At 38.9% G+C, this 17,800-nt stretch overlaps 1 protein-coding gene across 2 annotated transcripts in view; it reads left to right on the plus strand.

The window, feature by feature from the left end:
- The first annotated feature begins 5,050 nt into the window (after positions 1-5,050).
- LOC121884979 (vesicle-fusing ATPase) overlaps positions 5,051-17,800 on the plus strand; it is a 44,533-nt gene continuing 31,783 nt past the window's right edge. For both annotated transcript variants that reach the window (XM_042394124.1, XM_042394125.1), the window contains exon 1: positions 5,051-5,139. In XM_042394124.1, the coding sequence (XP_042250058.1) occupies positions 5,128-5,139 (12 nt within the window). In that variant the 5' untranslated portion in view covers positions 5,051-5,127. The remainder of the gene's footprint in view (positions 5,140-17,800) is intronic.

The raw sequence follows: 17,800 nt of genomic DNA on the forward strand, positions 1-17,800 counted from the left end.
AGGGGCCTAAAAGACCCCTCCCAGATTAAATAGCTCCCCATTGAGAAACCAGTTATACTAGAGATGGGGCTAGTAAAAAATCTACATAAAATTATTTTTTTACTAACACTCCCTTCAGAGCTACATCAGACATGAAACAACTGTTTTCACAGGCTTAGTAGTAAATTGAACTTCATGTCTAAAATTGGTGGAGTGCCCCTTTAAGGACTGCTGTAAGGAGTTAACTGTGTCAGGATGAAACTTTTTTGGGAGATACAGATGCTCCACGTGTTCCCTTCTGGAGAGATTCCTTGCCTTGATGATGTCACATCACTAAGTCTAACCGTAGCCAATAAACTGTCTTCAACTTTTGAGAAGCTCTGCCTTCTCAAACAGGGCAGATATCTTGTGCCATATCATTCTAAAGACTCATTATTTCATACAAAAAAACAACAAAAACATAAGAAATACAGAACATGAGCCAGTTGAAAGTCTCAGACTGCTGAACAAGACAGACTATAAAGGAATTTCATGAATACGCTTTTTCATGATGTTGCTGCATCATGTATCAGAGATGTAGACCAGAAAAGAAGGACTTTGTTGATATAACAAGGATGTGGTGTCAAAATGGAAATCTTGTGATTTTAATACACTTTTATGTGTCACTTTGCGAAATGTAAGCCAAAATTGGGGTCAACCAAAGCTGGAGCATTCAGCATTCTGTTAGTGACTTTATAATTTCTGAAAAATTGTATTTGGCCTGCTCTCTGATATGATTTAAAAATACAAAAATGATGTTCCCTTTTCACATAAAAACATGGGAAATGGAATTTTAAAACCTTATTAACACAAAAGAATGCCATGCCTGTTTCCAGACTGGGTGTCTCCACAATGCAGGTGATGTTTTAACTCTAATTTTGTTTTGTGTTCAGATGATAACTGACTGGGCTACAGTAGGTACCATGCTGTAAAAAAAATGTAGCCTTGATCCAGAGCCAGACCTCATGAGACAAATATGCACATGAAGAATGAATCCATGGCAAACAAGCTTGTTTACATGTCCTTCCTCCTAGCTGTTTTTGATGGGTTGAACACTAGACAAGTAGCATTTATCTGAATGGAATTCCCAAGAAAACAGTTGATTTTTTTTTTTCTTAATTTGTGGAACTTGATGATCCAAACTGTAAGTAGTAGGTTTGGTGGGATCTATCACTGCAGGTTAACTGATAAAAGACACGTTCAAACTCAACTTCAACACAGTAATCTACAATACAATGCAAAATTTCTACAAAGCAATGAATTGAATACCACACAAATTTAGTGGAATAATAATGAATATTTATGTTGAAATAACAAACTGTTACATGGTGTCGATTTTTTAAAGGTTTAATTGACCATTCGCTAAGCAGTGGGTCCTTGATTTCAGACAGAGGAAGACAATAAGCAGGCTTCTCATTTCTAGTCACTGACTATCGACTTTGGTGTCTGAAAAGACAACATACATGGGCAGATTTATTACCTGTAGCTAATTAATCTAACAATAGCTTCATGAGTTAATTGAAAGCTGACTTTTTAGTGTTTCCAGCTAACTCGCTTTTAAATGGGAATCTTGTTAAATATGCACTTGATGTCTGTATACATGATATTGTATGGGACCATTTTTGGTACCGTTTAGCTTACATACTACATGAGAAAAGGCTTTTAGGATGAGGATTAAGTGCTCAATTTTCCCAAATCCAATTAAGAGACAGAACTGCTAATGTTACCCTAAACTCTGTCTTCAAGGCTGGCTGCCAGTGGAGAAATACTTGGGAATGGGCCTTTTTGTTTTTATGAAACTTGTAACCCCACAATTGGTCAATAAGCTCTTTGAGTAACACTCATTTATTACTGTTGGTAATAAACTAGTTAGACGGACATGCTAACATTTGCAATGTATGTTAGAGTTTAAACTATTCTTTACACTTGTGCTTCTGGTTTTGGAAAGGCTACCAAAAAAGACACCACCCTCCAAACTCTTTAAATGAGTATCACTCTGACTCCAACTTCAACATGTGGAGAAATCCAAAGCTTGACAGGCCTGTCATGCCCAGTTATAGTCGCTAAGCTATTAGACAAGCTGTTTGGGTTTAGCGAATGGTCAATTCTACTATTTCTATTAAATTAAAATTCAACACACTATCCTGCGTGGAGAATACACCCCACCCCCCCCAACACACACACTTAGTATTAAGTATTACATTTTGATTAGTCAGTACCATGTGGAAGTCAGATGGCAGCTTTTGACAGACAAGATGAGTGATGATGTATTCCTCTGTGAAACAGTAGAACTGATGAGCAAAAGTCCTTTGAAGTTTTTCACAATTTTTGCTTCCACCTGCTTCAGTCCTACCAGAAGAGGTGACAAGGAAAGGAAAACTCACCCTGGGAATGAACCTTTTTCTAGAATTAGAGGGAGAAGTATGAGTTGACACCCCTCCCACTCCTCCCATACATGATCTCATCACTGATCAACTCATAACTATGTGCCATATTTGCAACACGTACAAGACAAAAACTATTGTGTAACATATGAAGCTTATGATAATGATGATGACGTTATTATGGTTTTCCTTCCTTTTCATTTGTGAATCATATTGTGTATACAAGAATCTTTGTTGAACAAAAGTCAAGGCTACTAGTGTTACTAGAGTACTGATGCTGCAGTCTGTTACTATGTGGATGTATGAATATGTATGTGAGAAATAAGAATAATTTGATCAACTGTTACAGGTACTTTATAAAAAAAATCTTTACAAGCATGCATGTCTTTGTTTATTTTTGGGTCATGTGATTTTATAGATAGATAGATAGATAGATAGATAGATAGATAGATAGATAGATAGATAGATAGATAGATGCTAAAATGTGCTGCTGAAGTAAAAACCTGCAAACTCTGAGCCCTTTATGTATAGAATGTCCCAGATTTATCGCTTTTCTCATGTTATGACCCTTTAGAGACAGTTCTTTGCCTGACCACAGCCAGGCAGCAGCGAGTTGTTGAAGTGATACAGCTGCTGCAGAGTAGATTTGGTGCAGGGATGAAGTGGTATTTGGGGAGTTTTGAGAGCTCCTATCCAGGAGGAAGCCCCATAATAGGCAATGCCATTATTGCTTGCATGACTCTCTAGCACCTTAGTGGGTGTAGTGTTGACAATGTTGTTGTGACGCACAAAGACCGCAGTCAAGGATGGATGTAATTCAAGCTTGGATGCTAAAATTTTAACACCATGTGCACAATGGTTTGTTCTCTCTGTTGCTGTCCAGGGTGCTGACAGAACATTCCAGTCTCTGTCCGTGGTGCTCTCCATGGTTCTGAAGGTGCACAGACTAATGCTTGTCAGGGCCAAGATAGTCCAACTGTGGACCTCAGGTATGGTGAATCAGGTCTATGAGCATCAGAGATGCCACATGGGAAGAGAGAAGGGGCCCTGGCATGAGGGGCATCACTTTAATTTAGAAGTGCCTCACTTCCTTTTCTGCCACAAAAGTACAAAAACAAACAAGCCTAATTTAACAGTGCTGTAAAGCCACACAAAGAGTGAAATTTTCAAGTATCACTGGTCAAATATAACTTTATCCTCAATCTTTTAGAAAGCCATTTGCAACTACCATTGGCATTTTAACATTAGCGAGGTGTGAAATAAATCCAACTTAATGCTAATGTAAAATGTTAGCTAATTTGCTGTTAAAGAGTAGTATAGTAGTATATGGTGATTTTGTGTTTGAAGTAACAGTACTGTAACCTTTTTATCGTGAGCGGGAAGAGTTGTTTTGTGAAACGTTGAAAGATATCTACTTGGTTTGACTCATTTGGATGACTTAAGCTTCATATTAGCTTCAGATGAGCTTTTAAATACATTTTTGCACAGAAGGAGGACTGTGGATTTTTAAAAAAAAAACTTTTAACTTTTAAAAACCTTTAAAACTTAAAAAAAAAACCCAGAAATATTCTGACAGCTGGAGGGCCAATAAAACACTGTAAAATAACGAAAAATATTATTTATCATCATATGTAATTTTCCATAATTAAAATACACTTTGTATAATATTGTTATACTGCTGACACAGCGACCATCAGGATATGAAATTAAGTGATCCCATTACCCAATAACTGAATCCAATCATTAAGACTGGCAAAAACAGAAGGAATACAGAAAGCATAGGTGGGCTGAGTACACTGAGACTGAGTGTACTCTGAATATACTGTGTCATACTGACTGTTACGCTCTTCATGGCGCTGAATTAGCTTCAAGGTCAGCCCGGGTGGGCGGTGCTGCAACTGAATATCACTTATTATGTTCAGTTGTCTGTTGATCTTTTTTTCCCCCTTACATGTTAACAGTTCTATTGCCTATTTTATATTCCCTCTGGGTTGTTGTAACCTACCGTTTCCCTTGTCTCAGCGGGACTGTAATGCTGCGGTGCGACACAGTCTGTGTAACGGGGGCGCTGTCCGTGGTGCTGAAGCAGAGAGGTCAAGATGATGTTTCATTGACCATGGGGCGGAAATGACATAGCTGTCAATCACTACTGGTAAATATGATGAGTGGATACGTTACAAACACATATGACTGTATGTCTACTGAAACTGGACTAACTGAACCTAACTGAAAGACTGTATTGTTTCAGTTGATCAATTCAATCCAGCTCAGAAGTATTAACATAAATAAGCCTTAATCCCAGTTACAGTCTCAGTGGACTTCACACAAAAATGAACCAATCAATGAAAAACGAGTCCAGCCCAGTCAAATGCGTGCACACGTGCCAAGTTAAAAAAAAAAAAGCATCATTATATTCGAAATTTCGGACACAACACTGCCACAGTGACACATGTCAACTGTATGTTGCTTTTGTCAATCCGCCACGTGAGTCTTGCACGACGGAGGATCACGGTCAGATGCGATGAGAAGTGGAGTGATCCTCCTCAGTGCACGCGAGCTAATGGTGACACCCTTTGTCAGCACGCTTCCGCTCAAATCAGCCAATCAGAGTTGGGTGCGCTGCGGCTTATAAACCCATCTGCTGCCGAGCCATTCCGCTCACCGTCCCCGCTGTCCTATGAATCATTGACCCGAGATACATCACTGATCTACCGCAACCGTGAAGATGGCGGCCCGGGTAAGATTTCCATTTATTTATTCTAAAAGGATCGACCATCCCCGTGTTTCTATGTGGCAAATAAGGGGAACAAATACTCAAAATGCGCCAAATATCGGACGAGCTTCAAATTCTAAGCAGTCCTGGTACCTTTATCGTCTGAATGTCACCGCGGCTGCAGAATTTGGTGGTTATTTCACATGATGTTGCAGTCCCGTAACCCTACCAGGAGGAAGTATATCCGCCAGGATTGCATAATCGCTCCAGCAGTAGACCCCCCCTCACCCTGCTAGTATCGCTGGTTAATCCTGGGCGCTGCTTGCCCTTGAGCCGAGCGGCTGCGTAAAAGGCGGCCACTGAAAAGCTTCCATGAGCTATATGCATCTAAAACAAGAGTGTTTTTGTGGAAAGCAGCATAGTGGTCAGAACAGCGTGTAAGAAGCAGCCCTCACACCAAGCATGTCAGCATGCATTTGATGATAACTGGTCAAAACAATGAGGTGCTGCTTTAGCCTTCACTCTGCAGTGTTTTTGCGTCAGGAAGCGCTGTTTGAGGTGTGGAGCAGCAGAGCTGTGGTGGCTGACTGGTGGACTGTGTACATATTTATTTATACGGCTGGTGTACAGAGAGGCAGGTAACCAGATTTAACCTGCCCTGTGGCCGGCTATCACTGTGACCACAAGCGCTACTAGAGGGATTTAGTAGTGGTAAAAGGGCCACTGTTTAGTCTCACAGCTTCTAAATTATAATTCAGAACAACTGATGCTACAGCTAGAATGATTCCCCTCAACACTGCCTCCTCTATTATGCAGCTTTACCCTCAATACAGGATACCCAATCCATATATGTGGGGTTATCTTTGCAGCATCTTGAAAGTGGACATCCTCTGATTTGGTAGAGCAAAAAAAAATGTCATGGCTAAGGGTAGGGCAACCCAGCCTTTACTGCAGCATGTGCATTTATATTCCTGGTGGGAGCAGTTTTGCAGTAAATTTAGCAAACCGATCACCTATACAGAACCTTGCTCTTTTTACAGTAGTGACCCTATAATCCCACCATGTTTATGGTCTCAAAAAAGCATCCTTACTTCATTTTGAAATGTTGCTTATTTCAACTAGGCTGCATGTTCTTGCAAGTCTTTATTCTGGATGACTGGTTCAATTACATTGCATTAAGACCCCTTGAAATTAAATGAGTGTGTACTTGTTGTGACCCCTTGTCATGCGTTGAATATTTAAGATAATTACATTTGAGGCCTCAGGATGGAAAACTAGTATGTATTTCACAAGAAAATAAAAGGGCAGATCATTTTGTGTAGTGGAACCATTATTTTCTTATTTCCCATCCTGTAAATCATCTCATGACTCCTGGAGGTGCCCCAAAACTGGTGATATATAGTTTTACATCCAGGGCTGGGCATCACTTTCACTCAACAGAGAGCCTTACTGTAGCTTCTAAAATTAGCTTACATGTATTTCTTTGAGGTTGTTTTTTTTTTTTATATCGGTAAGAAACCAGACTCCTGGTGACATCATTAAATGAGTGCAGGTAGCATGCATGATGCAAGGTGCTAATAGCTGTAGCATTTCACAGCACGTTTGTCTCATTGAATCATAAGTGAACATAATAAATCATTCGTTAAGTATTCATTCATAAGGGAGTATCTTATTCATAACCTCAGATTTTATCTGTGATCAGAGCCCGCATGCAGATCTGATCACAGATAAAATCACATTGATTCATTAGTTTATGCTTGTACGCTGAATATAGAGAAACAACAGCAGTGACTCTCAGGGGTTAATACATGCCATTAGCTTGATGCTTTTATCCAAAGAGACTTGAGCTGCTTGCAAAGCTTTTCATTTCAGTGGAACTCTTCCCTCACAGCTTTAATTATCTTTTCATTGGAACCATGAAAAAAAACATGCAGAATATGTATAAAGCTGGAAGCATCGACTTGTTTTTTACTGCAGAATCTAGACAGGCTACAACAGCAGCAGTTTTGTTTCACAGTCTAATTGCTGCTCTTAATAAACTGACCACTGGCTGATTTGTGGACTAGGCAGAATGCCCGAGGGAGCTCGGTCAATACTGTTTTGAATGACCGTGCAATTTCATTTGTCACTTTTTAAATGAGGAATTCATTCATTACTTCTCTGAGGAATCCATGAAATATATCAATGCCGCTACTCTCCTATTAGAGGAAAAGTTTAATGGCTGCTACAAGGTGGTGACAGATCATTTCTAGCAGTGCAAGATGTATAATGAAGTATATACATTGAATATGACTGCAGTATTTCCCTTCTGAGTTGGTACAGTACATATGAATTCCATAAAAAAAAAAAACTATTATAATTAAAATGGTTTTAACTGACGTTTGGATGACACCGGGGCGTACAAGTTCTGTCATTTTGATTTGAATGCTGGATCTTTGCAAGTTCTGCTCTCTTAGCGATATTACTTTTGACAACTATTTTGAGAGTCAATTTATCTTCATTTTTCAAGCAAGTATGTCAAATATTTTCTGGTTTCATCTTCTCACATGTCAGGATTTGATGCTTTTCTTTGTTATTTATGACAGCAATATGAAAGTCTTTGGGTTTTGGACTGTTGGTCGGATACAATAAACTATTAGAATATGCCTTTGGAAATTATATAACACACATATTTCTGTCATTTGCAAAGCAATTACATGAGCAATAAACTGCAGATTAATTGATAATGAAAATAGTCATTATGCAGCCCTACATTTAATAAACCTGTTTGAAACATGGTACAATGACTCTGATGCCGGAGGATTCAGCAGAGTAGATTAGATTAGATTAGATTCAACTTTATGAATGAAAGAATGAGAAGGCCACTGTATTTTTGTCATTATAATGGAAACATGAATACCTAGCTGGAGATAGAGCAGTCTGTATACAAAGTTTGCTTGAAATCATTATATTTACAGTATATCAGTCTAACATGATTATGTAATTACGCTGGAATTGCTTCTTGTGTTTTCATTAATGTAAATTTTAGCAGTCTTCCTTTTAGGCTGCAAAGGCCCCACAAATAAGACAGGACAGCCTGTAAAAAACTTCAGAGGCCAAACTTAGGGGAAAAAAGACACGCCAATCACTCGCTGTTGCTTGTAAAGCTTGAGCTTTGAGTCAATGGTAATAATTAAAGGTGACTCAGATGAGTGTGTCAACAATTTTATTTGGATTTTGGCAGATGACGATGATGTTAGGGGACACAGATGTAAGTGAGTAAGTCAAACTGAATGTGTAAATGCCGGAAAGACAAAAATTAGGATTTTGAAAATTTAGGGAGACATGTCTCTCTCATCTCCAGTGTATTGTAGCGATTAGATTGTATATACATTGAACTTCTCACATTACTGTACATTTGTCTCTCTTTCGTTAAGTAGTGAGTGCTGTTCGCATGTTCAAATTTGCTTTAATTTAATATGACAACTGTAGGACTGGTTTCAGGCTGGTGGGGATTATGGACAGGCAGCATTTTCTGCACATAAATACAAAAACTACTATGTTCCCCTTTGCCATCCTTATTTATTGGTCACGCATGATAAGGCAGAATCAGATGCAATCAATATTATATTAGAGTGGGAGAAATGATGCACCTGTTTTACATGTTCTGTAGATATAAAAGATGTGGAACTCATCTGCCATGTTTATATAAGCTCGCACTGGATTCTGCATTATGAATAGAGAAGATTTTAATCATGTATCCCCCAAGTAAGAATACATTTGTGTGTGTGTGTGTGTGTGTGTGTGTGTGTGTGTGTGTGCGTGCGTGGAAAGACAAGATGTGATGGTACATTCTCCTCTTGGTCATCCAGCATGAGTCAAAAGTGTCCCCTGGTGTGTTTTTTTCCTCCCCCTACTGCTGACACACACACACACACACACACACACACACACACACACTCAGACTCATATATCCTCGCCCTGTCTTGCCCAGCAGACCATGTACTGTTGCTGGGCATACTGCAGCCTGTCAGAGGGAGTCAGGACATCACAGACATTTTCTCTCCACCTCCCCCCATATTAATACGTCATTAGCCCACACAGCTAGGATAACTATTGTTCTGGTCACCAACATCATTACCGCCATCAAAACTGGATCATTTGTCAATTAGCCGTCATTATGATAATTGTTACTATTTATATTATTTATATATACATATGTATTATCTGTCACGATGATGATTCTTTTTATTATTATTGTTATCACTATCATTATTATTATCATTATTATTATAGAAATAGTTATCATGAAAGCTATCATGTAGGCCATTATTAACATCAGGAGAAACATGAATTTGTATATTAATATCATTATTATATAGATTACTATTATTAATATGACTACATATGTTCATAGAATGAGGATTATGATGTTGATTACTGTGGATAATTCATGTAATAATGGACTATCAATTATTGCATAGATTATTATAGACTGGGGGGGGCTTGGGGGACTGGATTGGTTTGGGACAGCTTGGAGTCAGAGAACCTGATCCCCGCTAAGCCCTTCTCCAAATAGAAAGCTGCTCCTCAGACCCAGTTGAACAGGCCCCTCCTGTAGGTGCAGGGGCTGTTCTAAAGGGGATCTGACCTGCAACAGGTCAGCCACCTCCTACGGGCCTGGTGACGGCCTAAAGCAGGCGAGAGCAAAAACAGCAAGGACGAGAAGAAAGGGAGAAGAGCTAAAAATTAATAATAAAGAAAGGATAAAACAAGCAAACAAACAAAAATAAAAAAGGACAGGAGAATAAGGAAGGCAAAATAAATAAATAAATACATAAAATTCTGCTTTGACCCAGCTGTCCTGACCTGACTCGCCTGAAATCCACCCCGGAGCCTCCTTGTCCTCAGAGCCCAACCAGAGATGTCCTCCAAGAGCACTGTAGCTGTGTTATATATTTTTTTTTTTCTCTTTCTTTCTTCCTTTAGTTAATACTGTTTCTTTTGCTTTCTCTCCCTTCTATATCTTTCACACAGAAAACCTACCCCCACACACACACACACACCTACACACATGCGTACTACAATAAGAAAATCTGAGCAAACATTACGCTTTTTTGTTTGTTTGTTTGTTTTCTTGTTGTTCTTGTTGTTCGTGTTGTTATTGTTGCTGCTGTTCTGTATTTTTTTCCTTTGTTTTGGTTTGTTTGAGTCTGGTTCTCCCTCTTGTCTTCTGCTGTGCATTGCACTATAAATAATGAGAAAAAGGACAGCACAAACATTTCCACAGACTGACACAATGACAGCCTCAACATCAGATTCAAAAGAGAATGAGGCATTTATGATTTAAAAAAAAGCAATGCAGTATAGGAGATGAATGATTGAAATGTTATTATTATGATGATGGTAGAGGGTTGGTAGGGTGGTGTAGGAGGAGTAAACTGGCCTGAAACCCACGTCTATAAGCAGCGTTGAGTTGGAGTTTTGCAGAGATTTCTTGAGTACACAGTTGGTCTGGAGGCGGTAAGCTAGTGTGTTAACTGTCAACCATTCCTGTCGATCCTGAAGTCAAAGAAAAAGAGTGAACATTTGAAGTTTTCTTTTTGACCACAGCTCGTTTGTTGCCATTCAGGTTTGGCAGTTAGGATTTCACCAGTATGCTAACATTCTTGCAGTGGTAATGCTAGCATGTAGATTTTGTAGCAGGTATAACATCTGCTATGTTCACCGTGCTGCATGTTTGCATGTTAGAATGCAAACATTTGGTAAATTAGTACTAAGCACAAAGTGCAGCTTAGGATGATGGGAATGCCATTAGTTTTGGAGTTATTTGGCCATAAACCAAAGTATTGAACAAAATTAAATTTTGACTAGATGATGGTACTATTACAATTCTTCTTGGGACCATGAATGTGTGAACTAAACGTCACAGCAATCCATCCAGTCATTGTTGAGATATTTCAATAAGGATCAATAAGTGATCAGATCAACAAAGTCATAAGAATGTATCTTCAAGGGACCGTGAATATCTGTTGTAAATTTTGTGGCAATCCATCGGACAGTTGTCGAGATATTTCACTCTGAACCACAAATGTCAAACTTGTGGTGGAGCTAGAGGAAAGGTCACAGGTTCACCAAGTCAGTAGGATTCATCCTCTGGGGACCATGAATGTCTGTTTCACAACAATGTCAGCAAAGTCTGTCACAGTAATCCATATTATAGTTGTTGAGATTTCAGTCTGGACCAAAGTGGTGGAGAGACCGTCCATTAAACAAAGATTTCCCTAGAGCCATGCCGCTAGCTTAGCCAAAAATTTTATTGTTATTTAGTGTTTATTTTACATTATTAAAATACCTATTTTTCACTTTTGTTGGTGTGGGAAGTGATATGTAATTTTATTTTGCAACAGTGATTTACAGAATTTCTGGAAATTCTGTTAAGAAACCATCTGGTTATTTTATCTTTAGAATACCACCACAGCCTAGAACCAGAAATAATATAGGGATGCCTACCTTTTTAGAAATGATATAGCAGAATCTCTGCCAGCAGAACAAACACTATCCTCTCAATATTTATATTGACAATTTGTCCAGTGGTGTTGGGGGCAAACAACAACGTAAATCAGCTCTACCAAATCTCACTTCCAACGCAGCTGATGGCCTTTCAACAGTCAGCCTGTTAGTCAAATATATTCATGAATATTTCATGGCTAATTATTCTGTCAGGAAAGCTTTCAGTGGGGAAAGTAGGACCTGTATGCACAACTGCACGTTCACAAGCCACTGGTACATACTTCCTATATCTGATCCTATATGTGCTGATTTCCCTGTGAGTGGGAGGGTAAAACAAGAATTTATCACTGATACCAAAATGAGATGCTGAAATTCAAATACTTTTTCCAGGCTGGGCTGTTTCCTGCTGTGCTTGCAGCTGTTACTGACTGTCCACCAGAGTGGGAAGATACAGATACAGTGTACACAGCTGCTAGCCTAACACAGTGTTTACAATTACAATTTTGGTTTTAATGACTAATTACATCAGTTGCTTTAGTCATTTGCAATAAATTATTGGCTACAGCCTCACAAATTCTGAAACGTTTTCTCCATTTAATAGTATAAAATACATTTATTTAGTCTTTTGGGGGCTATTACCAGTTCCAGGAAATTACACTGGTAATAATAATTAGCTTCTGTCACATGATATTTTGTAACCTAAATGATAAATTGATTCATCCTAAGTCAAATTGTCACTAAACCCATGTTGTTACCCTGTGAGTGTTCCCATGGCATAAATGTTAATGGTGGCAGAGTTATTACTCATATTCTCAGCAGTTTTTGAAACCATGGGTCCTTGATTTTAGACAGTGGTAGACAGAAGCAGGCTTCTCATTTCTCGTTGACGATTGTCATTTGATAATGATTTTTAGCTGTAGCTAGCTAACTAAAGCAGCTATGAACAAATTTTTATAAAAACAATTGTCCACATCACTACGTGTACAGTATGTGAAAGGGGTCGTCACCCAACTCTGTTCTCCTCTGCTCTCCTCTGCTCTACAGAGCTTTATAGCGTCTTTCAGCTTATTGTTTTGGTTTTTCAGGCTGCAACTTTACTGTTTCGGCTCACTTTCACTGCTTTCATAGCTTTGTTGTATTTGATGCTGTGAGAGCTAAAGAAAAATACAACGTTCATTCTATCATAATACTGTTTGGCTGTTTAGCTTACATACTTGGGCAAGCAAGACAGAGGTTAGATTAATGCTTTATTGTTTGCATTTCCAAACAGTAAGTTATACTTTTAACATTACAAGAGAAAAGGCTTTACTAATGTGAATGTAGGACAGAGCTGTTTACGATACCCGGAACTTTGATAGCACCCAGGACCGGCGTCCACAAAATGGGGAAAGACATTCACTGTGAATGTCCTATCATGAATGTTTTTTTTTAATGTAACATGTAACCCCACCAAATAATAAAATGCTCCTTAGCCTTGGAAGTAATGCTTGGTTAGGTTAGTTCTGTAGGTGGTAAGCTAGTTTGCTGGACATGCTAACAATTTCCTCTTACACAAGCAGATAAAGACACTGTTTAATCTATTCCTTACACTTTTGCTCTTGTATTTTTGGTTTTGGATAGGCTTGAATAAGGCACCACCATCCAAACTCTTTAAATGCTGGTTAACTCTTACTACAACCCTGTGCACATTGTTAAAACATGGAGGAATCCAAAACTTGACAGGCCACTGGCAGTTATGGTTGTTAAGCTATGACTGGATAATTGCTGCTTGTGGGAAGGGTTGAAGGACCAGTGTGTAAGATTTAGTGGCATCTACTGGTGAGGTTGCAGATTGCAACAAACTGAATACTCCTTCCCCTCCCTTTCCAAGTGTGTAGGAGAACCTACTGTGGCCGCTAAACTCACAAAAAACATGAAAGACCCTCTCTAGAGTCAGTGTTTGCTTTGTCTGTTCTGGGCTAATGTAGAAACATGGTGGTGAAACATGGTGGCCTCCGTGGAAGAGGACCTGCTCCCTATGTAGATATAAAGGGCTCATTCTAGGGCAATGAAAACACAACGATTCTTATTTTAAAGTATTATACACTAATTAAAGCATACTTATGAATATTATACTCAATTTCTGCCAAGTCTGTTCCGCTAGATGCCACTAAGTCTTACACACTTGTCCTTTAATAATTTGAAATTAATTGCTGTCAGTAGTTTTCAGATATGCAGTGGGTATGTAGGACAATGGACCACAGCACCTTCAAGATTGAGATGCATGTGAGTGATCAGTCTATCCATCTTAAACAGAGGTCTGTGCAGTTTGGTGAGACTTTCATGGATTATTGATCTGCTCTCTTAAGTGGTAAATTGACCTCAGGATTCACATAGGGAATTTCTGTCTTTGCCTTGTGCCCTGAAGTAAACACTGTCACTGTTCCTCTTCTTTCAGAGTCAGTTTAAGGTCAGGGAGGAGCAGGGAGGGTCAGTAAGACACTTGGACACACTCTGGCTGTGGCGAAGATTGAACTGCTGACCTCATGTCCAAGAGGCAGTCTAACTAGCCATCTGGCCTTCATAAAGCCCTAGATTAGAGAGCAGCCACTCAAGACTGAAGCATGTAAACATTACAAATGTTTAAGAATAATGTGGGTGAGCCCATACTTACCCAGTGCTTACCATACTGCCTAATTTATCTCCTCTGTATTAGAAGAAACCTACTGGTTTCTGTTTAGGCAGCAGAATAAGAGGCAACCTGTTTTCACAGTCAGATATTTCTATTTTTGGATACAAATATTAAGAATTAGAAGTAGACCTCAAGTGTGAGTGAGTGTGGACACCAAGTGGGTCACTCTGTTGATGGGAGAATAACCAGTGTATGATTCATGTTGTGGATGTAAAACAGCAAAGTGGTTCAGAAGTGAAAATGTAGATTGCAAGATTTAATTTTAGGGTATTTTCAAATTAATCAGCAAATTTAAGGGGACCTATTATGCTCATTTCCAGCTCTATATTTTTATTCTGGGACTCCACTAGAGCAGCTTTGCATGATTCATGTTCCTTATTTATCTCATACTGGACCTTTATGCAGCCCCTCAGTTCATCCTCTGTCTCTAACAGGCAGTCTTAGCTCCAGTCTCTACAAGGCCCCCCTCCCAATGAGCCCACTCTGTTCTGATTGGCCAGCTTTCCAGAAGCCTGCCGAGGGGCAGCCATATCAGAGTCACGCTAAGTTACCGCCAATGCAAACCCAAGATTTCTTGCTTTACTGCTTTATATTAAAAGATTTTACATGACCAAACAATGGAAATGAAACGTGTCCCTCATCAAATTAGCAGAGCTTCATTAGTGGCACTAAAAACCAGTCGACACCACAACATATGTCGATATTTGGAGATATTTGTGGAGCATATCAGTTAGAAATAATGCAGGGAGGAATGGTACAAGCAGAAACAGCCACAGTGATAATGATGTCTGATGAAGGGCTGCAGACGATCAGCACACCGCTGAATGTAGAAAAAAATGTTGGAAACTGAGCATTCAGAGCAGTCTGAAGCTTTTTTCTCACAGAAATTACTTCTATATATGTTTATCTCATTATTTGACACTTGACACTGGCCATGTTTAATATGAACATCGGACACTGTAACATTATAAATATGACTGAAAATAAGGAAACGTATAATAGGTCCCCTTTAACCTCTGATGGATGGCTTCAGATAGAGATTTAAAATTCTTTTCATCACTATCAACATCTCCCAAGAGTACTCAGTGGGTGTTTTTTGTGCTTCAAGGACAACTGGGTCGATTTGATTGTGTCAAAATCAATAGAGCCAAGGTGCTTTTGATCCTACAGAGAAGAGAAAAAAAAAGAAACAGACGCCTACTTATGTGATGGAACAAGTGAGTGGGCTACAAAAGATGGCAGCTCTCCAGAAGTGTGTCTCTCATTCTCCGTGATCTTTCTCTCTACTGCTTAACGATGTGAGCAGTTCACTTCCCTCATAATTTCCCTGTAGTTCATCACTCTTTCACTCAACAACTATTCCTCAAGAGTCTGCTATTTGTTTCTCTGCTCTCGCCTCTGTTTTAACACCAACACCCAATTTTAGAGGTAGCAGACTGCGTCATTGAGGTTTGAAGCTGTTAGACTGCCTCTCAAACAGCAAACACGCTGTCCGTTGTCTTTTGTATTCCAGATCAAAACCATTACCTGCAACCTATTTTACATCCACATCCATATACAGTACAAGTTCTCTGCTTCTCCATCTTTCTGTCTTTCCATCTCTTTGTAGTTTAGTCTTTGTTAATTGTCTTTTTCCTTGTATGCTTGCTTTTTTAGAGCTTTCACACATGCACACACATACATGTATAGATCATAAACATGCAGCACAGCAAAAAACTCCATCTGTCATGTAGACTTTTATTGTGTCATACAGTCACCCTGCTCAGGATGAGATTTCCAATACAAATCAAGTTCAAATCAAGAATCAGTCCCTCTAGGAACTTAAAATCTTGCAATTGCAAGAATTGACAAATCCTTGCACTATTTGTGAGATCCTGCAATTCTAACTTCTCAGCAAAACATGGTCCAATTAGAAGTGTACATGCCAGGTTTACCAATAAGCGCAGATTTCTGCATGAAAATAATTGAACTAGTTTAGTCAGAACTAGTTTTACACCTAATATGAAAACTAATTTATTTCCCTGACAATTGTCTCCTCAGGCAATGCTTATCACCAGGCTTTGTATCACTCTAACCATTTTAAATTTACCAAATCTAAACCACTTCTAATCTAGCACTGAAACTAAACATTTGTTTAATGGACAGCACTACATTGTATAGTAATAAGCACATAGAGTCACTTTAAGGAAAAGAAGACTAGGTCAAAACCTAGTATTTGGCTGGACCATGTATGAAACACTGGAGGGCTTTTAATTTGAAATGATCGATACAGGAAGTGGCGACACTCACCTGACCAATGGTGTAACTTCATCACTCAGTCAGTCAGTCAGGGACAGACTTTTGTATTTATAGGGCTGGCCCCTGCGGTCCAGCTAAAATAAAGTTACAGAAGTGCATTCAACTTCTTGGCTAGCTAACTATGTTAGCTAACAGGCTAGAGCTGCCATCTTTTTAAAAAATCAAGTTTGAACAAATTACTTGTTAGTTCTCATGAAGAAAATAACAGTAGTTTACTGACAGGTCGACAGAGCATGCAATATGTGAGTGTTAATTCCTTTAGTCAAATGGTACTTTGGAATTTTGAGTAAAACCTCACAACCCTTGTCTGGTGGTTACAGACAGAAATGCACAAACAGGACTTTCCTAAGAACCTCACTGGAATGTTGTCACAATATAACTCAAGAATTGTTGCAAATTTTAACACATTTTTTTAAAGCTTGTTGTAAATTCAGTAATGTTGAGCCACAATGATCACAAAAAGGTAACAAGCTAACATTACTAAAATTCAAAATGCAGTTTTTGAGCCACATATGTTTATTGATATGTTTTTATCAATAAGGTCATCACACAAATATGCCAGCAAACGCAGACAGAGTGTAACAGTGGTAGCCTCTTTTTGAATTTATCTTTGAATGTTCCATCTGTATGAAAATCACATACAACATATGTGCATCTAACTTTGGTATATACATTCTGCATGTTTAGTATGCAAGTGGGCGTGTGTGTCTAAGAATGCACGTGTGTGTATGTGAAAGAGACAGAGTAGTGGTTAATCCCTGGCTGTCTTGATGCAGGACCTTCCTTTGTCAGCTCTGAGCTGTAGCTATATTTAGAGAGCCACTCTGCCGCAGGGCAGACAACACAACAACACACAGATGCACGCACTTGCACTCACACACACTGAAGCACAGAGTCGATAAACAGGCACACACAGGATCAACAGACAGAAATGGATACATACACACTAGCAAACATAGATGCACAACTACTGTACACACTGGGAGTTTCTTTGTGTGTCTGTGTCACGAAAGGACAAGAGCTACCATCAGAGTCTGTTGGTGTGTTTTTATGTGCTCTCTCATTCAGGCTAAGGGAGTGCAGCCGTAATATATGCAGCTGAAGAAATAAATTAGAAAAAAATAATATTTTTCTAATACCAATATATAAAAGGATATGACAAATGTATGTAAAAATACAAGAATACTTTTGTAAGTTTTCAAGCACAAATTGCTCAGACTCAGT

The sequence above is a fragment of the Thunnus maccoyii genome, chromosome 18 (genome assembly GCF_910596095.1).
Source record: "Thunnus maccoyii chromosome 18, fThuMac1.1, whole genome shotgun sequence".
NCBI classification, from domain to species: Eukaryota; Metazoa; Chordata; class Actinopteri; order Scombriformes; family Scombridae; genus Thunnus; species Thunnus maccoyii.